This window comes from Bos grunniens, chromosome 5 (genome assembly GCF_055505025.1).
Source record: "Bos grunniens cultivar Pamir isolate PY7600 chromosome 5, Bosgru_T2T1.0, whole genome shotgun sequence".
In the NCBI taxonomy this organism is placed as follows: Eukaryota; Metazoa; Chordata; class Mammalia; order Artiodactyla; family Bovidae; genus Bos; species Bos grunniens.
The window spans coordinates 104,280,374-104,303,140 of NC_141169.1; the positions used below are offsets into that span (position 1 = coordinate 104,280,374).

Here is a 22,767-nt window from a genome sequence, read left to right on the forward strand (position 1 = left end):
TCTATCCTGGAGAAGGTTTCTTGTGCGCTTGAGAAAAAGGTGAAATTCATTGTTTTGGGATGAAATGTCCTATAGATATCAATTAGGTCTAACTGGTCTATTGTATCATTTAAAGTTTGTGTTTCCTTGTTAATTTTGTTTAGTTGATCTATCCATAGGTGTGAGTGGGGTATTAAAGTCTCCCACTATTATTCTGTTGTTGTTAATTTCTCCTTTCATACTTGTTAGCATTTGTCTTACATATTGCTGCACTCCCATGTTGGGTGCATATATATTTATAATTGTTATATCTTCTTCTTGGATTGATCCTTTGATCATTATGTAGTGACCTTCTTTGTCTCTTTTCACAGCCTTTGTTTTAAAGTCTATTTTATCTGATATAAGTATTGCTACTCCTGCTTTCTTTTGGTCTCTATTTGCATGGAAAGTCTTTTTCCAGCCCTTCACTTTCAGTCTGTATGTGTCCCCTGTTTTGAGGTGGGTCTCTTGTAGACAACATATGTAGGGGTCTTGTTTTTGTATCCATTCAGCCAGTCTTTGTCTTTTGGTTGGGGCATTCAACTCATTTACGTTTAAGGTAATTACTGATAAGTATGATCCCGTTGCCATTTATTTTATTGTTTTGGGTTCGATTTTATACACCATTTTTGTGTTTCCTGTCTAGAGAATATCCTTTAGTATTTGTTGGAGAGCTGGTTTGGTGGTGCTGAATTCTCTCAGCTTTTGCTTGTCTGAAAAGCTTTTGATTTCTCCCTCATATTTGAATGAGATCCTTGCTGGGTACAATAATCTGGGCTGTAGGTTATTTTCTTTCATCATTTTAAGTATGTCTTGCCATTCCCTCCTGGCTTGAAGAGTTTCTATTGAAAGATCAGCTGTTATCCTTATGGGAATTCCCTTGTGTGTTATTTGTTGTTTTTCCCTTGCCGCTTTTAATACTTGTTCTTTGTGTTTGATCTTTGTTAATTTGATTAATATGTGTCTTGGGGTGTTTCGCCTTGGGTTTATCCTGTTCGGGACTCTCTGGGTTTCTTGGACTTGGGTGATTATTTCCTTCCCCATTTTAGGGAAGTTTTCAACTATTATCTCTTCAAGTATTTTCTCATGGTCTTTCTTTTTGTTGTCTTCTTCTGGGACCCCTATGATTTGAACATTGTAGTGTTTAATATTGTCCTGGAGGTCTCTGAGATTGTCCTCATTTCTTTTAATTCGTTTTTCTTTTATCCTCTCTGATTCATTTATTTCTACCATTCTATCTTCTAATTCACTAATCCTATCTTCTGCCTCTGTTATTCTACTATTTGTTGCCTCCAGAGTGTTTTTAATTTCATTCATTGCATTATTCATTATATATTGACTCTCTTTTATTTCTTCTAGGCCCTTGTTAAACCTTTCTTGCATCTTCTCAATCTTTGTCACCAGGCTATTTATCTGTGTTTCCACTTTGATTTCAAGATTTTGGATCAATTTCATTATCATTATTCAGAATTCTTTATCAGGTAGATTCCCTATCTCTTTCCCTTTTGTTTGGCTTGGTGGGCATTTATCCTGTTCCTTTATCTGCTGGGTATTCCTCTGTCTCTTCATCTTGTCTAAATTGCTGAATTGAGGTGTCCTTTCTGTATTCTGGCAGTTTGTGGAGTTCTCTTTATTGTGGTGTTTCCTCGCTCTGTGTGGGTTTGTACAGGTGGCCTGTCAAGGTTTCTTGGTTAGGGAAGCTTGTGTCGGTGTTCTGGTGGGTGGAGCTGTATTTCTTCTCTCTGGAGTGCAATGAAATGTCCAGTAATGAGTTATGGGATGTCTATGGTTTTGGGGTGACTTTGGGCTGCCTGTATCTTGGAGCTCAGGGCTGTGTTCCTTGTTGCTGGAGAACTTGCTTGGTATGTCTTGCCCTGAAACTTGTTGGCCCTTGTGTGGTGTTTGGTTTCAGTGCAGGTATGGAGGTATTTGATGAGCTCCTGTCAATTAATGTTCCTTGGAGTCAGGAGCTCCCTGGAGTCAGGGTTTGGACTTAAGCCTCCTGCTTCCAGTTATCGGTCTTATTTTTACAGTAGTTTCGGAGCTTCTCCTTCTATACAGCACCATTGATAAAACATCTATGTTAAAGATGAAACGTTTCTCTACCGTGAGGGTCACCCAAAGAGGTTCACAGCGTTATATGGAGAAAAGAAGAGGGAGGGGGGAGTTAGAGGTGACCTGAATGAGATGAGGTGGAATCAATGAGAAAGTGGGCTATCCAGTAATCTCTTCCTTATGTGCACTCCACAACTGGACCGCTCAGAGTTGTTCACGGAGTTATACAGAGAAGAGAAGAAGGAGGAAAGTGACAGAGGTCGCCAGGAGGATATAAGGGGGGAATGAAAAGGAGGGAGACAGATCCAGCCAGTAATCAGTTTCCTACGTGTTCTCCACCGTCTGGAACACACAGAAATTCACAGAGTTGGGTAGAGTAGAGAGGGGTTAGGGCGGAGACACAGGCGACCTGGTGGAGAAAAAGGAGAGTCCAAAGGGAGAGAGAGCAGTTAAGCCAGTAATCTCGCACCCTAGTGAAAAATGGGTACTGAAGATTGGGTTCTTAAAGGTACCAAATTGGTAACAAACACATAAAAGCAAAAATTAAAAATCTAGAGTAGAATTTGGAATTTCAAAAATACGATGTTAAAGAAAAGAAGAAGGAAAAGAAAGAGAAAAAACAAACAAACAAAAACAAACAAACTCGTATAAATTATAAAGAAAATACAGGTACAAAATTGATAACAAATACCAAAAAGCTAAAATTAAAAATCTAGAGTAGAGTTTGGAATATCAAAAATACAATGTTAAAGAAAAGAAGGAAAAAAAAAAAAACAAGGTCAAAAAAATTATAAAATATATATATGAAGTTTGCTTAAAAAAAAAATTGGGACTTTTTTTTTTGCCAAGTAATCGGTTATAAAAGTGAAAATTAAAGGAATAATAGAGGAGTTAAAAAATTTTTTTTAATTAAAAAATAAAAATTAAAAAAAAGAAAGAAAAATGATCGTACACATAGTAAAAATATATCTAGAACTTTCTCTGGTTTTGTTGTGAGTATTGCAGGTTCAGTTCATTTTTGGCTAGTTCCTTGGTCCGACTTATATTTCTCAAGATCTATAGGCCCCTTCCTATGTAGTTGGCACTAACCACAGGGTTTTAATCTATTGCCTGTAGCTTCCAAGGCGTTTCCCTCTGTTATAGCTTCTTCTGTTTGCTGGTCTCCTCAGACTCTGGTTTCCGCCCTGACACAAAGGGGACGGTGGAGGACACTTTTTTTTTTTTTTTTTTTTTTAAATTTTAGGCTCACTCGTTCAGTCGCACTGAGGGGAGGTAGGGAGGGATGCTGCAAACAAATAACACTGGCATGTGCTCGCAGTGCCTCAGCCACACTGGGTCTGCCCCCCGTTCACAGCGCATGTAGCCTCCCTGCCCACGCTGCTCAGGCTCTAGGTTGCTCCACCGGGAACCATCCGTCGCCGGCCCTGGGTTGCCTGCACTTCCCAGGTCCAAGCCGCTCAGGTTCAGGCACTCGGGTAGTCCTCAGAGGTGCAGACTCTCGGTTGGGCCTGCGTTTTGTGCCCTTCCCAGATCCGAGCAGCTCAGGTGATGAGGTGTTTGGCGCGCGCAATTGTTGCGACTTACCACCGCCTCCCCACCGCTCGGTTATCTAGGTGTGCACTAACGCACCTTCTCAGGCAGATGTTGACCGTCCAGACGCCCAAGAAGTTTTAGTTAGCAAAGAAGCCTGCTTACAGTTTTATAGATAATGTCTCTCTGGGACTGCGATTGTCCCCTTCCGGCTCTGGCTGCCTATCACTGGAGGGGGATGGTCTGCCGCCGGCTATCTCTGTTCAGTCCTTTGTTCCATGCGCGGGCCTGGTGGTGTCTTAGGTTAGGGCTGGCTTTTGGCGTGATAGATATCCCACAGTCTGGTTTGCTAGCCCAAATTATTTCACTCAGATAGCGCTTGGGGTATTCAGGCCAGATCCTTGCGATGCAGCCCGCGCCGCGCCTCCCTGCCCAGTCCCTGCTTGCTAATGGCGGATGCAGGCGTCTGCGTTGCTTTTTCGCCGGGGAGTTACCATAGGGCTCGCAATGTGCGGGTTTTAATTGTTTATTTATTTTTCCTCCCTGTTATGTTGCCCTCTGTGCTTCCAAGGCTCGGCACAGATTCGGCAGTGAGAAGGTTTCCTGGTGTTTGGAAACTTCTCTCTTTTTAAGACTCCCTTCCCAGGACAGAACTCTGTCCCTCCCTCTTTTGTCTCTTTTTTTGTCTTTTATATTTTTTCCTACCTCCTTTTGAAGACTTGGGTTGCTTTTCTGGGTGCCTGATGTCCTCTGCCGGCATTCAGAAGTTGTTTTCTGGAATTAACTTGGCGTTTAAATGTTCTTTTGATGAATTTGTGGGGGAGAAAGTGTTCTCCCCGTCCTACTCCTCCGCCATCTTAGCTCCTCCCCGCTAGATAGCAATTCAAAAGCAGAGACATTACTTTGCCAACAAAGGTTCGTCTAGTCAAGGCTATGGTTTTTCCTGTGGTCATGTGTGGATGTGAGAGTTGGACTGTGAAGAAGGCTGAGCGCCAAAGAATTGATGCTTTTGAACTGTGGTGTGGAGAAGACTCTTGAGAGTCCCTTGGACTGCAAGGAGATCCAACCAGTCCATTCTGAAGGAGATCAGCCCTGGGATTTCTTTGGAAGGAATGCTGCTAAAGCTGAAACTTCAGTACTTTGGCCACTTGATGCAAAGAGTTGACTCATTGGAAAAGACTCTGATGCTGGGAGGGATTGGGGGCAGGAAGAGAAGGGGACAACAGAGGATGAGATGGCTGGATGGTATCACTGATTTGATGGACAGGAGTCTGAGTGAACTCCAGGAGTTGGTGAGGGACAGGGGGGCCTGGCATGCTGTGATTCATGGGGTCGCAAAGAGTCAGACATGACTGAGTGACTCATCTGATCTGATCTGATGTTGGTGTCTCTATTTCTGTTTTGCAGTAAGTTCATCTCTACCATTTTTCTAGATTCCACATATAAGTGATGTTATACAGTATCTGTTTTTCTCTTTCTGATTTACTTCATTCTACATAACAATCCTATGTCAAATGCTAAAAGATGATGCTGTGAAAGTGCTGAACTCAATATGCCAGAAAATTTGAAAAAATCAGCGGTGGCCACAGGACTGGAAAAGATCAGTTTTCATTCCAATCCCAAAGAAAGACAATGCCAAAGAATGCTCAAACTACCACACAATTGCACTCATCTCACACGCTAGTAAAGTAATGCTCAAAATTCTCCAAGCCAGGCTTTAAGAACACATGAACCTTGAACTTCCAGATGTTCAAGCAGGTTTTAGAAAAGGCAGAGGAACCAGAGACCAAATTGCCAACATCCGCTGGATCATCAAAAATCAAGAGAGTTCCAGAAAAACATCTATTTCTGCTTTATTGGCTATGCCAAAGCCTTTGACTGTGTGCATTACGATAAACTATGGAAAATTCTAAAAGAGATGGAAATACCAGACCACGTGACCTGCCTCTTGAGAAATCTGTATGCAGGTCAGGAAGCACCAGTTAGACCTGGACATGGAACAACAGACTGGTTCCAAACAGGAAATGGAGTACGTCAAGGCTGTATATTGTCATCCTGCTTATTTAACTTCTATGCAGAGTACATTATGAGAAATGCTGGGCTGGATGAAGCACAAGCTGGAATCAAGATTATTGGGAGAAATATCAGTAACCTCAGATATGGAGATGACACCACCCTTAGGGCAAAAAGTGAAGAGGAACTAAAGAGCCTCTTGGTGAAAGTGAAAGAGGAGAGTGAGAAAGTTGGCTTAAAGCTCAACATTCAGACAACAAAGATCATGGCATCCAGTCCCATCACTTCATGGCAAAGAGATGGGGAAACAGTGGAAACAGTGGCTGACTTTACTTTTTTGAGCTCCAAAATCGCTGTAGATGGTGACTGCAGCCATGAAATTAAAAGACGCTTACTCCTTGGAAGAAAAGTTATGAACAACCTAGACAGCATATTCAAAAGCAGAGACATTACTTTGCCAACAAAGGTTCATCTAGTCAAGGCTATGGTTTTTCCAATAGTCATGTATGGATATGAGAGTTGGACTATAAAGAAAGCTGAGCACCAAAGAATTGATGCTTTTGAACTGTGGTGTTGGAGAAGACTCTTGAGAGTCCCTTGGACTGCAAGGAGATCCAACCAGTCCATCCTAAAGGAAATCAGTCCTGAATGTTCATTGCAAGGACTGATGCTGAAGCTGAAGCTCCAGTACTTTGGCCACCTGATGTGAAGAACTGACTCATTTGAAAAGACCCTGATGCTGGGAAAGATTGAAGGCAGGAGGAGAAGGGGACGACAGAGAATGAGATGGTTGGATGGCATCACCAACTCAGTGAACATGAGTTTGAGTAATCTCTGGGAGTTGGTGATGGACAGGGAGCCCTCTTGTGCTACAGTCAATGGGGTGGCAAAGAGTCGGACATGACTGAGTGACTGAACTGAACTAAACCGAACATAACAATCTCTAGGTCTATCCATGTCTCTGCAAATTTCACAACTTTATTCTTTTATGGCTGAGTAATATTCCATTTTATATATGCACAACATCTTCTCTATCCATTCCTCCTGTGAGGGACATTTGGGTTGCTTCTGTCTCCTGACTGTTGTAAATAGTGCTGCAATGAACATTAGGATGAATGTGTCTTTTTGAATGATGATTCTCTCCAGGTATGTGCCCAGGATTGGGATTGCTAAGTCATACGATAGTTCTATTTTTAGTTTTTTGAGGAACCTCCAGACTGTTCTCCATAGTAGTTGTGCCAATTTACATACCCATATGTAGGAGGATTCCCTTTTCTGCACATTCTCTCCAGAATTTATTGTTTGTAGATTTTTTTAATGATAGACATTCTAACTGGTGTGAAGTAATACCTGACTGCAGTTTTGCATCTCTCTAGTAGTTAGTGATGTTGAACATCTTTTCATGTATTTGTTAGCCATCTGTATGTCTGGAGAAACGTCTGTTTAGGTCTTTTTCCCATTTTTCAAGTGGGTTGTTTGGTTTGTTGATATTGAGTTGTTTGTACATTTTGAAGATTGGTCGCTTGTTAGTTGTTTCATTTTAGTTGCAAATATTTTCTCCCATTCTGACAGTTGTCTTTTTGTTCTGTTTATGGTTTCCTTTGCTATGCAAAACCTTTTAAGTTTAATCAGGTCCTATTTGTTTATTTTTGTTTTTATTTTCTTCACTCTAGAAGGTTGGTCAAAAAAGATCTTGTTGCAATTTATGTCAAAGAATCTTCTGCCTATGTTTTCCTCTAAGAGCTTTATAGTCTGACAGAGAATTTTAAAAGCCATGATTAAAGTCCTCAAAGAATTAATTAACAAGATGTGTGTCTTGGCAGAGAAATGGTAACAAAAACAAATGAAAATTCTACAGCTGAAAAAGTTAACAGCTGAAATTAAGAACTGGAGAATGAGTCTATCAGCACATTAGATCAATATAAAGTAGAAATAGTAAAATGGAAGATGAGAGGATAAATATTCCTCTATATAGAAAAGCTGGTTACATGGTAAGTGCCTGGTTAACAATACTGTATAACAAAGTTTCCCCCCAAACTTAGCAGTTGAAGGAATTTTTTTTTTTAATTTTGATCATAATTTTCTGGTCAGTAATTTGGGAAAGACTCAACTTGGCAGTTCTATCTTTAGGGTCTCTCATGTGGTTGGACTTAGATGTTATCTGGGGCTGATATCTCTAAAGGTTTGATTGAACTGTGGATATGTAAGGAAATTCCCTGAAGTTTTTTGTTGTTGTTGTTGGGGAGGGGGTGGGATAAAGGAGCATCCTCTCTGCAACTTAATCCAGAAAGATTTTACATACTCAAGGGGAAAATTGGACAGGAGAGGGACAAAGGAGGAGAGAGAGGGAAAGCTAGAACAAGACAGAGAAAACTAGAGTGAGAGAGAGAGGGAGAGAAAAGAAAGAAAGAATGAAGGATTAAAGCAAAATACTAACCTAACGTTTGGGGAATCCAGATAAAGTTCAGAGAGAATTCATTCCTAGAAAACCTTCACTAAAGGAAATACTAGTAACATCAAACCCATAAAATGCCTAGGAGAAAACCTAGGTAAAGATGTGCAAAACATCTGAGAGAAATTCAAGACCGAACTGAATGAAGGGATATATTTTGCCAATGATTTGGGAAACTCAATGTTGTCAAAATAAATCATTCTCAAATTTATATACAGATTAAAGCTAACCTCAATAAAATTCCCTGATGCTTTTGTGTGTGTGAAACATGACAAGATGATTCAAAATTTATGATGTTGTTCAGTCACTCAGTCATGTCTGACTCTTTGCAATCCCATGGACTGCAGCATGCCAGGCTTCCCTATCCATAACCAACTCCCAGAGTTTACCCAAACTCATGTCCACTGAGTCAGTGATGCCATCCAACTATCTCATCTTCTGTTGTCCCCTTCTCCTCCTGCCTTCAATCTTTCCAAGCATCAGGGTCTTTTCTAATGAGTCAGCTCTTCACATCAGGTGGCAAAGTATTGGAGCTTCAGCTCAAAAATGTATACAAAATACAAAAACCAAGAATGACCGAAGCAGTTAGGAAGAACAGCAACAACATAACTTCTTTAAATTAAAGTTACCCAGACTTACTACGTGTGCTTAGTCACTCAGTTATTTACGATTCTTTGTGACCCAATGGACTATAGCCCACCAAGCTCCTCTCTCCATGCGGACTCTCCAGGCAAGAACACTGGAGTGGGTTGCCATGCACTTCTTCAGGGGATCTTCCCAACCCAGGGATCAAACCCAGGTGTCCCACATTGCAGGCAGATTCTTTACCATCTGAGCCACTAGGAAAGGTTCAAGATTTGCTATAAAATTACAATAATTAACAAAGTGTGGTACAGGTGGAAGGATAGACAAATGACACAGTGGAACAGAATAGAAAGTCTAAAAGAAGTACTCAGACATATGTGCCTTTCATTTATCACAAAGGTGGCACTGCAGTAGGCAATAGTCTTTCCAGAAAAAGACTTTCAGTCAACTGTATGCCCATTTGAAAACCTGACACTTGACCCTTATCCTACACAGTTATCAATCCTAGAGGCACTGTATGATTACATGCAAAAGAAAAGTAATTACACTTCTCTGAGATACTCTCAGACAACATGTTTGTGATTTTGGAGTAGAAAAAGTTCTTTCTAGAAGGATATAAGGAGCTCTATGGACTGGAACAAGGGACTGGTTCAAAACTGAGACAGGAGTACGTCAAGCCTGTATATTGTCACCCTGATTATTTAACTTTTATGCAGAGCACGTTACGCGAAATGCCGGGATGGATGAAGCACAAGCTGGAGTCAAGATTGCTGGGAGACATATCAATAACCTCAGATATGCAGATGACACCACCCTTATGGCAGAAAGTGAAGAGGAACTAAAGAGCCTCTTGATGAAGGCGAAAGAGGTGAGTGAAAATGTTGGCTTGAAACTCAACGTTCAGAAAAGGAAGATCATGGCATCTGGTCCCATCACTTCATGGCAAATAGATGGGGAAACAATGAAAACAGTGACAGACTTTATTTTCTTGGACTCTAAAATCACTGCAAATGGTGACTGCAGCCATGAAATTAAAAGATACTTGCTCCTTGGAAGAAAAGCTATGACAAACCTAGATAGCATATTAAAAAGCAGAGATGTTACTTTGCTGACAAAGGTCCAACAAAGCTATAGTTTTTCCAGTAGTCATGTATGGATGTGAGAGTTGGACCATAAAGAAAGCTGAGCACAGAAGAATTGATGCTTTTGAACTGTGGTGTTGGAGAAGACTTTTGAGAGTCCCTTGGACTTCAAGGATATTAAACCAGTCAATCCTAAAGGAGATCAGTGCTGAATATTCATTGGAAGGACTGATGCTGAAGTTGAAGCTCTAATACTTTGGCCACATGATGGGAAGAACTGACTCATTGGAAAAGACCCTGATGCTGAAAAATTCTGAAGGCAGGAAGAGAAGGAGATGACAGAGGATGACATGATTGGGTGGTATCACCAACTCAATGGATATGAGCTTGAGCAAGCTGTGGGAGATGATGAAGGACAGGGAAGGTTGATGTGCTGCAGTCCATGGGATTGCAAAGAGTCGGACATGACTGAGTGACTGAACTGAACTGACTGACTGAAGGAGCACTATATGTACAGTAAAAAACGTGAATGAATTAACTTAAGATGAGTAACTTGGCTTATTGAAGTACACCGTACCATTAAGAAAATAAAAATATAAAACAGAATTAAACACACAAAAAAAATAATAATAAATATTTATTCCAAAAGTCACCATCATGGTAACTTGCACCACTGTATTTGTAATAGTCAAAACCTGGCAACAAACTCAAATTTCTGCCACTAGTTGAATGGATCAATGCATGGTCATGTGATCATTCAAAGGACTACTCTATAGTAATAAAATTGAATACAATGTTGCCATAAACAACATCATGAGTGAGAAATTAGACACAAAAGAAAACATTCTGTATGGTTATACATAAAGTTCAAAAACTGGGAAAATATTCTATGGCAGTACAAGTCTTAGGTAAGCAGTCTTCCCTGGAGAGGAGGAGGACACAGCTATTGGGAGGCAATAGTGATTCTGTGGTGCTGTGAATGTTCTCTTTGTAGATCTGGGTTGGGGAACATGACCTAGGCATACACTTACTGTTTGTACTTTGTTCTCTATTATTATCCTTAAATAATAATGTTTCATAAAAATATTATTCATCTAAGCATTTCTTTCCCGACATAGCACTTCTTAGCATTTCTTAGCACTTCTTTCCCCTGAAAAAAATGAGTGAACAATGAGAAGGTTATGGAGCAGGACCTTACGGGGCCTTCTCAGGACAGACCACCCTCATGTCCTGCACCTGCTTCTGTCTGTAGAAAAGCCTTAGCCAAAGAATAAATTTAATCACAGAAATGAAAAATTTCAGAAACAAACAAAAACAGTCAAATAGGATAAAATAATAATAGTTTAGCCCTAACAAAGTCAAGGGTTTTTAGTTCCTCCTCATGGGCTATAGCTAACATTCTGAGCCATATCCTTTGAGCTGTTTTGCAGATGCTGAAATCCCAACCAGGAGGTAGAAGTAAATTACATGATGACCAGACTAGTGGGGTGCCATTTTCTTCTCCAGGGGATCTTCCCACCCCAGGGATCAAACCTGAGTCTCTTGCATTGCAAGCGGATTCTTTACCATCTAAGTCAACAGGGAAGCCCATAATCTTCTTCATCTTGCACAATTCCAAGAATCAGCCTCAAGGAAATGGGAACAAACCAACACTAGAACTGATGATTAACTGTATTTCAAACAATAAAGGTGACACTGTTCAGACCTATTTCAAGATGACTGTCGGAGCTAGCTGTGCTATTCTGCAGGTAACCTGTCCCCTACTTCCACCTGTGCACTCCTGAAATTCCCGTTTAAAAACACTTGTCCTGATCAGCAAGGGGGAGCTGGTTCTTTGGTACATTAGTCCTCTGTCTCCCCAGAACTGCTGGTTTCCTCAACAAAGCTATCTTTAATTTTACCCCACGCTTATCTCTCAGTATTGGATTCTTGAGTAATGAGCAGTTGAAACCTGAGTTCAATAATTTCACTATAGAATATCTTCCTTTTTAAGCCTGTTTTCCCTTACTCTCTGCTCTTGGGAAGTTTCACTCCAGGAGCATCCTAAGTATAGTAGCCCTTCCCTGTCTTACCTGAGCAGATCAAAGAGGCCGTATTGCCATGAGAACAGTCAGGAACACCCAGGGTAGTCACAGGGCATTTCCACATGAAGGACTCAGTCCCTGAGCAGTGAAATCAGGCTTTCCAGAATTGATCACTTCCTTCTGTTCCATTTGGGGTGGAGATGGCGACTCCACAGCCGAGCTGATGACAAACAACATTGGCGTCGGCCAGACTCCAGTGGGAGGCACACAGAGCTCTCCAATGTCCAGAAATCTTCATCTCCACCTGCCCTGCACTGAGAGGTGCCATTTTTCATGAGCCAGACTTCTGTGTACACTGATAGAAAAAGACAGGATTTCAGCACAATCTGATTTCTTTTTTACCTTGAACTAAGCGTACACGGAGGTTAAGTCCTGATGTGCATCTCACCTGAACAGACAACCTGAGCAGCTCCACTGTGGAGATATGTGCCCCCTGGACAGGGCACTCTGGGGCAGGACCAGAGCTCAGGCTCCTCCCCCTCACACCTGAACTCTTCAGCCCAGACCCAGTGATCTGACTCCTTAAATGGCACGTGTCCCAGGACAGACACAGCCTTGCCACATCCCAGCTCTGCACAGATGACCTGGGCAGTGGGGAGTGTGAAGTTTCCATCAGACACTGGGGTCCAGGCTTCTCCAGAATGCACTTCTACTCGCCCTGAGCAGGGTCCATCCCCTCCAGCCAGACGCACAAATCCTAAGAGAAACAAAGAACAACAAACGCAGTGATTGTTCATGAACCTGGCTTGACAATTGGAAACAACATTCACAGGCATGAGATGGAGTGAAAGCTTTTCTTTCCAACAGTGGAATAAGAGGGGATAAGAAAAGAGAATTTGACTGTCCTTGTCAAACTGCATTTTCATGAGCAAGTTTCTGAAGAGATATCCAGAAGGATTGAAGGGTCAGTTCGGAATGGCTGAATCCCGAGAATATATATTGGTTAGGAATGTTAATTCCTATCTGGGGCATGGAAACTACGGTGCCCAAAGAAACCGCACAGTAGTAGACATTCAAACATGCATGCAGAGCTGAAGTGAGAGTGAAAAAGGTTCATGGGGTTCAATAGCTTAGAGGCCTAAGAGCCAGAGAAGTTTAGAAGTTTAGAGGACCATCCTGAGATTTCTGGGGCTAAAATTCTGGCCAGTTTTCTCTCAGAGCCAATATTCAAGTCACTGAGGACAGGGAATATCACACGGGCTGGATCTGAGTGCAGATATTATAATCTAATTGTGAAAGAAGTTGTCCACGGGTAAGTTTAGAAATGACAAAAGCTCAGAGAGTCATAGGAGAGGGAGGAAATTGTCCTAGCCATATTTTTTAAAAACCTAGGATTTATCAAGACACCTAGGAGAAAGTGAGGTCTCAGTGGGATTATGCAAGACAATTGAGTTAGTTGATTGCTTCATACTAGACATGAGATTCTCTGCAAATGTGAAAGAGTAATGATAATTCAATGTATTCTAACCTTATCTATATGCTAACTGCATATGCCTTTCCTATTTGGATTTCTGAGATAAGAAGCCAGCAAGCTATAAAAAAGGAGAATGAGAGGAAGAGAGCAGACAGCAAACAACCCAATATACTTTCAGTTCAGTTCAGCCTCTCAGTCATGTCCGACTCTTTGCGACCCCATGAATCACAGTATGCCAGGCCTCCCTGTCCATCACCAACTCCCGGAGTTCACCCAAACTCATGTACATCGAGTGGGTGATGCCATCCAGCCATCTCATCCTCTGTCGTTCCCTTCTCCTCCTGCCCCCAATCCTGCCCAGCATCAGGGTCTTTTCCAATGAGTCATCAGGGTCTTTTCGCATGAGGTGGCCAAAGTATTGGAGTTTCAGCCTCAGCATCAGTCCTTCCAATGAACATCCAAGACTGGTTTGCTTTAGAATGGACTGGAAGGATCTCCTTGCAGTCCAAGGGACTCACAAGAGTCTTCTCCAGCACCACAGTTCAAAAGCATCAATTTTTCAGCGCTCGGCTTTCTTCACAGTCCAACTCTCACATCCATACATGACCACTGGAAAAACCATAGCCTTGACTAGATGGACTTTTGTTGGCAAAGTAGTATCTCTGTTTTTTAATATACTGTCTAGGTTGGTTACTAGGTTGCTGTCTAGGAAGGTTACTTTCCTTCCAAGGACTAAGCGTCTTTTAATACATACTTTAGAGATTTCTAAATTGCAAATGCCTCAATAGGAATGAAACACAAAAAGATTTGGGGGGAAAAAGACTTGTTCAACAAGATTTTAACACTTTTTATCCCCTGTGTTCCTCCCATTTACCACATAACCCTGCTACCCTTTCTGATTTTTCCCAATGCAGAAAAGAAAAAACAAGCTTAAGAGCTACAAATAGATGGAAAGGAGACTCCAAAAGGAAAGAACTTCTGTAGGGAGTGAGGTGGAGTGAGTGGCAGGTTAAATGGGGAGTGAATGGAGTATGAGAGAGAGAGACCAAAAAAAGACTGATGATAATGATTTCATCCTTCAGAGACCATATTTTAGATACAGAAAAGGTAATCCAATAGGAAAAAAATCTGCACATCATAAAGAACAACTTTTTAAATAATTTTCCTGGTTTCTGAGTGTGCTCATGATTATTTATGTACATGGTGGAATTTGTTCTGGTGAAGGACTCTGATTGCATACATTTGTGAACTTTGAAGTCCCAAAGAGAATGATGTAACAGAATAAAAATCGACTATAGAGAGCAGGTGGAGAAGGCAATGGCAACCCACTCCAGTGTGCTTGCCTGGAGAATCCCAGGGACCGTGGAGCCTGGTGGGTTGCCATCTGTGGGGTCGCACAGAGTCAGAGATGACTGAAGCAACTTAGCAGCAGCAGCAGGATAGAGAGCAGGAGAGAACAGAAAAGGCACTGCAGAAATTAAAGAATTGAAGGATTAGCTTGACCACTCATACAAGAATGAATGAAGAGAGAGAGGATGATCTGCTTGCCTTTTATTATTTATCCATTTCCATCTCCCCAGAGACGCCCAGGTTAGGACCCCTAATCTATTCTGGCTGGGAGTTTGGTCATAGGCTACACACTCTAGATAAACCATTTTTATTTAACTGGTTATTGTTGTTGTTGTTGCTCAGCCATTCAGTCGTGTCTGACTCTTTGCTACCCCATGAACTGAAGATCATTCAGTCCATGGGGTAGCAAAGGCTTCCCTGTCCTTCACTATCTCCCTGAGTTTGTTCAAACTCATGCCCATCAAGTTGGACTGAAGATCATTCAGTCCATGGGGTAGCAAAGGCTTCCCTGTCCTTCACTATCTCCCTGAGTTTGTTCAAACTCATGTCCATCGAGTCGGTGATGCCATCTAACTATCTCATCTTCTGTCGTCCCCTTCTCCACCAGCCTCCAATCTTTCCCAGCATCAGGATCTTTTCCAGTGAATCAGCTCTTCATATCAGGTGGCCAAAGTATTGGAGCTTCAGCTTCAGCATCAGTCCTTTCAGTGAATATTCAGGGTTGATTTCATTTAGGATTCAGTGGTTTGATCTCCTTGCAGTGCAAGGGACTCTCAAGAGTCTTCTCCAACACCACAGTTCAAAAGCATTAGTTTTTCAGTGTTCAGCCTTCTTTATGGTCCAACTCTCACATCCATCCGTGACTATTGAAAAAACCATAGCTTTGACTAGATGGACCTTTGTCTCAAAGTGATGTCTCTGTTTTTTAATATACTGTCTAGGTTTGTCGGCTTTTCTTCCAAGGAGCAAGCATCTTTTAATTTCATGATTGCAGTCACTGTCCAAAATGATTTTGGAGACCAAGAAAAAAAAGTCTGTCACAGTTTCCATTTTTTCCCCGTCTGTTTGCCATGAAGTGCTGGGACAGGATGCCATGATCTTAGTTTTCTGAATGCTGAGTTTCAAGTCAGCTTTTTCACTCTCCTCTTTCACTTTCATCAAGAGGCTCTTTAGTTCCTCTTCACTTTCTGACATTTAGAGTGAAGTAATCTGCATATCTGAGGTTGTTGATATTATATTAATTACACAAGATTAAAAATTTAGAAAGACAAAGAGAGAAGTATTTCTTGTATTCTGTTTATATACCCTGATAAAAGTTACATATTCAAATATGTGCTGGATAATCAATAAAGTCTTAGGACATATTAAGATAGAGACTTCTGAGATATCTTATTACTTTTTTATTTTCTACTTGATTTTAAAATTTATATACAAGAATAACTGTGTGAAAATTCCAAGAAAATTATTAAATAGAAAGCTGAATAGGAAAAGGAGTACATCAAGGCTGTATATTGTCACCCTGCTTATTTAACTTCTATGCAGAGTACACCACGAGAAATGCTGGGCTGGATGAAGCACAAGCTGGACTCAAGATTGCCGGGAGAAATATGAATAACCTCAGATATGCAGATGACACCACCCTTATGGCAGAAAGTGAAGAGGAACTCAAAAGCCTCTTGATGAAAGTGAAAGAGGAGAGTGAAAAAGTTGGCTTAAAGCTCAACATTCAGAAAACTAAGATCATGGCATCTGGTCCCATCACTTCATGGCAAATAGATGGGGAAACAGTGGAAACAGTGTCAGACTTTATTTTGGGGGGCTCCAAAATCACTGCAGATGGTGACTGCAGCCATGAAATTAAAAGACGCTTACTCCTTGGAAGGCAAGTTATGACCAACCTAGATAGCATATTCAAAAGCGGAGCCATTACTTTGCTGACAAAGGTCCATCTAGTCAAGGCTATGGTTTTTCCAGTAGTCATGTTTGGATGTGAGAGAAGGACTATGAAGAAAGCTGAGCACCGAAGAATTAATGCTTTTGAACTGTGGTGTTGGAGAAGACACTTGAGAGTCCCTTGAACTGAAAGGAGATTCAACCAGTCCATTCTGAAGGAGATCAGCCCTGGGATTTCTTTGGAAGGAATGATGCTAAAGCTGAAACTCCAGTACTTTGGCCATCTCATGAAAAGAGTTGACTCATTGGAAAAGACTCTGATGCTGGGAGGGATTGCGGGCAGGAGGAGAAGGGGACGACAGAGGTTGAGATGGCTGGATGGCATCACCGACTCGATGGATGTGAATTTGAGTGAATTCTGGGAGTTGGTGATGCACAGGGAGGCCTGATGTGCTGCAATTCATGGGGTTGCAAAGAGTCAGGCACAACTGAGAGACTGAACCGAACTGAACTGACATGAATGAATAAAGATATTAAATATAATAAAGATATATCCTTGTCTGGTCTCTGGCTGTGTAGACATCTTGGGTCCTTAGGCGCACATAACATCTTCCACACCACACCTGGACCTTCAGTGCTGCTCAGAGAACCTCACAGTTGCCTTCATCAGCTCCCATTGCCATTCCCCTTCCTCCCAGCTACTATAAAACCTGTTCCACCTTCTTCAAAAATTACATTTGTCCTCTTGCTCCAAATAAGCCCCCAAACACAAGTCTCTTATATCACTGAAATCATCAAATATAAACTACATAATCTCTTGTCATAAAACACAGAAATTCATGTTTTATTACCTCCACCTTTGACTTGCTAGTGCACGGCTAAGTGTTCCTCCAAAGTTTGCATTTATACAGATATCTTAAAGGAAAAATTGGGGAGAGAGACTTTTCTAGTAACAATGAAAGAATATATGACTCAGAGCATTTCATTCACAGTTCTCTAGTTCTACCATCAAAGAACTATGAACATTTACAACTAAATTTCCAAAGGAAACTTGAATCTGCCACAAATCCATAAGAATCTCTGATTTGTTAAATGATATCCCTTTAGGGATCACCTCTATATATGTAAATGATATCATCCTATAGTAAGAGTAACCTCCACTCCTACTGGCCTAGTGCAAAATAATGTCTCACATTGTTTGTACAGAAACAACTGCACCCAGGAAAGTACATCCTCATTCTTTTCCCTCCTTCTCATAGCCTCCCTGTGCAAAGAGAATGTGTATGTGGCAGTTAGCAAATGATTCACTCTTACAAAAAGTGAATTATGAAAACAACTTATGAGGATTTATTTTAATTGGGAGAATGAATACAGCTATTTTAGCGTCAGGTAAGTCCACTGGAGACGAAAAGAATAGCAGAGACTTATAATAGGAAAGTATATGAAGCTCATCACTCATAGCCACAGTGCACTCAGGAAGGATGGGTAGGCGTCTGAGTCCTCTCTAGCCCACCTATCTCCCATTGCCCTGCTGATCAGACACCAGCTTTCTTGGAACTTTCCATTTTCTCTGCCTGTGGACAAAGAACTGACCATACCTGAGCAGATGACTCCTGCATCTTCTTGATGATTGCAGGTGTGTGGCTGCCATCCCCAGGTAGGGCACCTCCACATTTGGGACACCTCTCCTCTGCAGTTCACTTCATCCAGCCAGATGGGCCCTGATCCCCTCCCGAAGGAGGAAGAGACAGTGGTGTCCAGGGCGTCTCCACAGCCCAGCTGCCTGCACAACAGGCGGGCATCGTCCAGGTCCCAGCCGTCATCACAGATGGTGCCCCAAGAGCCCTGGTCAAGGATCTCCACTCTCCCAGAGCAGCGACCACCTCCGTCCACCAGGCGGATCTGTCTGCTGTCTGAGCAGAGAGAAATGGGACACCAGGGGTTGGGAAGGGTTTTCTGTCCTGTGGGACCCCCCCCCCCACCAGAGCAGTAGGGGGCGCTCTCCTCTGAGGCTGCCGACCCTGCTGATTCAGACACGGAGTCATTGCACTTGGGCAGCAGCTGGGTCTGGTTTTTTTATACCAGTGGCAAGAGAATAATAAGGTTGAAGAATAGGTAGAAAATAAAACAGGAAATATTAAGTTGAAACCAGTCTAGTGAGTAGTCTGAGACAGAAGGTGGTACAAGGTCCTATCAGAGTTAACATTCTGATCTGTAGAGTTCTGCACAGCACCAGAGAAAGATTTACAGGAAATGTTAGTCTTTCTACCCGGAGCAGTTAAAAGATTTCAGAGTCACAGGAATGAGCTGGCAGCTGGATGGATTCCTTTCAAAGCACACACATTTTGATGCCGTTGACCTAAGAGTTAAAGGGGTTGAGTAAAGGGAGTGGAGTCAGGAACTGCCCTTATCAGATGCCTCAGATAGCAATCATGAATCCTCTACCATTAGAATTCTTCTCCTTGGTACAGTCATTCAGAACTGAAAAACAAATGGATTCTGTGATATCTTGGTTTACCCCAGAATATTTCATTTGTGGTTCTAAGCTTCAGACTTCAGATCTGGATACTTACTTTCAAAGAATGTGATCTCTTTGAGTAGACTGAACAACTTTGCAGGAGACATGATGTCAGGGAACATTGACACTGGCCAGATGCCATTGGGAATCATAGAATGTTGCTTCTACTCCCAAAAAATATATAATCCCTCCTTGGACTTTGTGTCAAGAATCTCTGTTATTCAAATTTTGGAGTTATGCGATCTTTAGGGGGAAATAGTGTGTATGTTTGCTTAGTCACTTCAGTCATGTTCAACTCTTTAAGACCCTATGAACTGTAGCCCACCAGGCTCCTCTGCCCATGGGATTCTCCAGGCAAGAATACTGGAGTAGGTTGCCATGCCCTCCTCCAGGGGATCTTCCTGACCCAGCAATCTAACCAGTGTCTCCTGCATTACAGGTGGATTCTTTACAGCTGAGCCACCGGAAAAGTTCTTCTAGTTCTATCACTGAGCAGAAATAGGTCACATTCATGCAAGCCCTTGAACAAATAATATTAACAAGCTCACTGTATTCTCCTCTCCTTTTATACATAAAAGTGATGTAAAGAAGGGTTAAAGAATGTCTATCAATGTTGCACTTTAAGTAAATGAGGAAGTAGAGAATTAAACCTAAAATTTTCCACTTCCATGGAGAATGGAGGAATTCACAGCAGGCCATTGTGTTTTGCTGGGTCTTGCTGGATACAACTTAAAAAGCTGAAAAATGTTTTTTAAGAAAGAGTAAATGTTACTTTGCCAACAAAGTTCCGTCTAGTCAAGGCTATGGTTTTTCCAGTAGCCTTGAATCCAGATAATCATGAGAGTGTGATCACTCACCTAGAGCCAGACATCCTGGAATGTGAAGTCAAGTGGGCCTTAGGAAGCATCACTACGAACAAAGCTAGTGGAGGTGATGGAATTCCAGTTGACCTATTTCAAATCCTGAAAGATGATTCTGTGAATGTGCTGGACTCAATATGCCAGCAAATTTGGAAAACTCAGCAGTGGCCACAGGACTGGAAAAGGTCAGTTTTCATTCCAATCCCAAAGAAAGGCAATGCCAAAGAATGCTCCAACTACCACACAATTGCACTCATCTCACACGCTAGTAAAGTAATGCTCAAAATTCTCCAAGCCGGGCTTCGGCAATACGTGAACCGTGAACTTCCTGATGTTCAAGCTGGTTTTAGAAAAGGCAGAGGAACCAGAGATCAAATTGCCAACATCTGCTGGATCATTGAAAAAGCAAGAGAGGTCCAGGAAAACATCTATTTCTGCTTTATTGACTATGCCATAGGCTTTGACTGTGTGGATCACAATAAACTGTGGAAAATTCTGAAAGAGATGGGAATACCAGACCACCTGATCTGCCATTTGAGAAACCTGTATGCAGGCCAGAAAGCAACAGTGAGAACTGGACATGGAACAACAGTCTGGTTCCAAATAGGAAAAGGAGTACCTCAAGGCTGTATATTGTCATCCTGCTTATTTAACTTATATACAGAGTACCTCATGAGAAATGCTGGGCTGGATGAAGCACAAGCTGGAATCAAGATTGCTGAGAGACATATCAATAACCTCAGATATGCAGACGACACCACCCTTATGGCAGAAAGTGAAGAAGAACTAAAGAGCCTCTTGATGAAAGTGAAAGAGGAGAGCGAAAAAGTTGGCTTAAAGCTCAACATTCAGGAAACAAGATCATGGCATCTGGTCCCATCACTTCATGGCAAATAGATATGGAAACAGTGGCTGACTTTATTCTGGGGGCTCCAAAATCACTGCAGATGGTGACTGCAGCCATTAAATTAAAAGACGCTTGCTCCTTGGAAGGAAAGTTATAACTAACTTAGACAGCACACTAAAAAGCAGGACATTACTTTGCCAACAAAGGTCCATCTAGTCAGAAGCTATGGTTTTCCAGTGGTCATGTATGGATGTGAGAGTTGGACTGTGATGAAAGCTGAGCATTGAAGAATTGATGCTTTTGAACTGTGATGTTGGAGAAGACTCTTGAGAGTCCCTTGGACTGCAAGGAGATCCAACCAGTCCATCCTAAAGGAGATCAGTCCTGAGTGTTCACTGGAAGGACTGATGTTGAAGCTGAAACTCCAATATTTTGGCCACCTGATGTGAAGAGCTGACTCATTTCAAAAGACCCCGATGCTGAGAAAGATTGGGGGCAGAAGGAGAAGGGGAGGACAGAGAATGAGATTGCTGGATGGCATCACTGACTCAATGGACATGAGTTTGGGAAAACTCTGGGAGTTAGTAATGGACAGGGCGGCCTGGCATGCTACAGTCCATGGGGTCACAAAGAGTCGGACACAACTGAGCAACTTAACTGAACTAAACTGAACACTAATTGAATTAGAGAGGGAATTTTCAAGATTATAATGAGATCCACCCTTAATAAAGATATAGACATCAAAATTCAAGAAAGGTAACAGAACATAGCTTTGAAATATACTTGACAGAATGAAAGGAAGAAATAGGCAAAATCACAATCAAAATGGGGGATTTTTACTGTATCTTTTTCAATAGCATACAGACCAGACATACAAAAAACAAAGAATACAGTAGATGTACAACAAAATAATCAGCACATTTAACTAAGTAACACATAGAGCAATGCACCCAACAATGCAAGAGTTCACATTATTGTAAATGCACTAGGAACAATTATCAAAAATGACCACATAATAGGACAAAATATTTCACTCTTTGAATACATACAGAGTATTTACTCTGACCACAGTGGAATAAAACTAAGAATTAAAAAGAAAATATTGTTAGCCATCCCTATTTTGGGAAATTCAGCAACACCCTTCCAAAAAACACCCGAGTCTGGGAATAAATTTAAAATTTACCAAATATTGTGAAATAATGATAATAAAAATACAATAATAATGATAATAAACACAAAATAATGATATTATCATAAATTCCTCTAATGAAACTCAAGTAGTGCCTAAGGGACATTTATACCCTAGATTTAGAGAAGAGGAAAGACCAAAAGTGAAAAAAATGTAAGTTTCAATTAAGAAACTAGGAGATGAGAAAGCCTAAAGAATATAGAATGTTGGGGTTAATTAAAAAAGGAATAATAATGAACAGAAAAGAAGGTAAGCATAAGATAGAAAACACAGGAAAAAACCCTTTAAACATGGCTCATTGAAAACTGATGAACACTGATCAATACCAATGAAGAGCAGAGAGTAAATGAAGTTAACAATACCAAGAATGAAAAGGGACATCACTACAAATCATACAGATTTTTTGGTCATAGTTTTTGTGTTGTTGTTCGTTTGTTTTTGGCTGTGCTGTGGCTTGTGGGATCTTAGTTCCCAGGTCAGGGATTGAACCTGGACCCATGACAGTGAAAATCCAGAGATTTAACCCCTGGATTACATAGCTTTATTAATAAAATTTATACATTTCATGTGGATAAGTACACAGAAAGTGTCAATTTCTCCACAGCCTTGCAAACACTTAGGTGTCTTTAAAAAAAAAAACAGTCATTCTGACATGTGTGAGATGATATCTCTTTCTGGTTTTGATTTACACTTCCCTGATGATTGACAATGTCAAGCATTTTTCATACACCCACTGGCCATTTGTATGTCTTCTTTAGAGAAATGTCTATTCAAGCCCATGGCCAATTTTTTGGGTGTGTCCTGATTATTTATTTCTGAATTTCTTCCTGATTAAGGACTGCTTAGTGATGCCCAACATCCAACCAAAAAATTATTA

The 22,767-nt window shown here is 41.3% G+C and overlaps 1 protein-coding gene across 1 annotated transcript in view; it reads right to left on the reverse strand.

Annotated features, from left to right (window-relative positions):
• LOC147372850 (antigen WC1.1-like) overlaps positions 1-22,767 on the reverse strand; it is a 53,431-nt gene that overhangs the window by 18,421 nt on the left and 12,243 nt on the right. Inside the window, exon 2 of the mRNA XM_086404356.1 lies at positions 18,075-18,389. Coding sequence (XP_086260482.1) covers positions 18,075-18,389 — 315 coding nt within the window. The remainder of the gene's footprint in view (positions 1-18,074; positions 18,390-22,767) is intronic.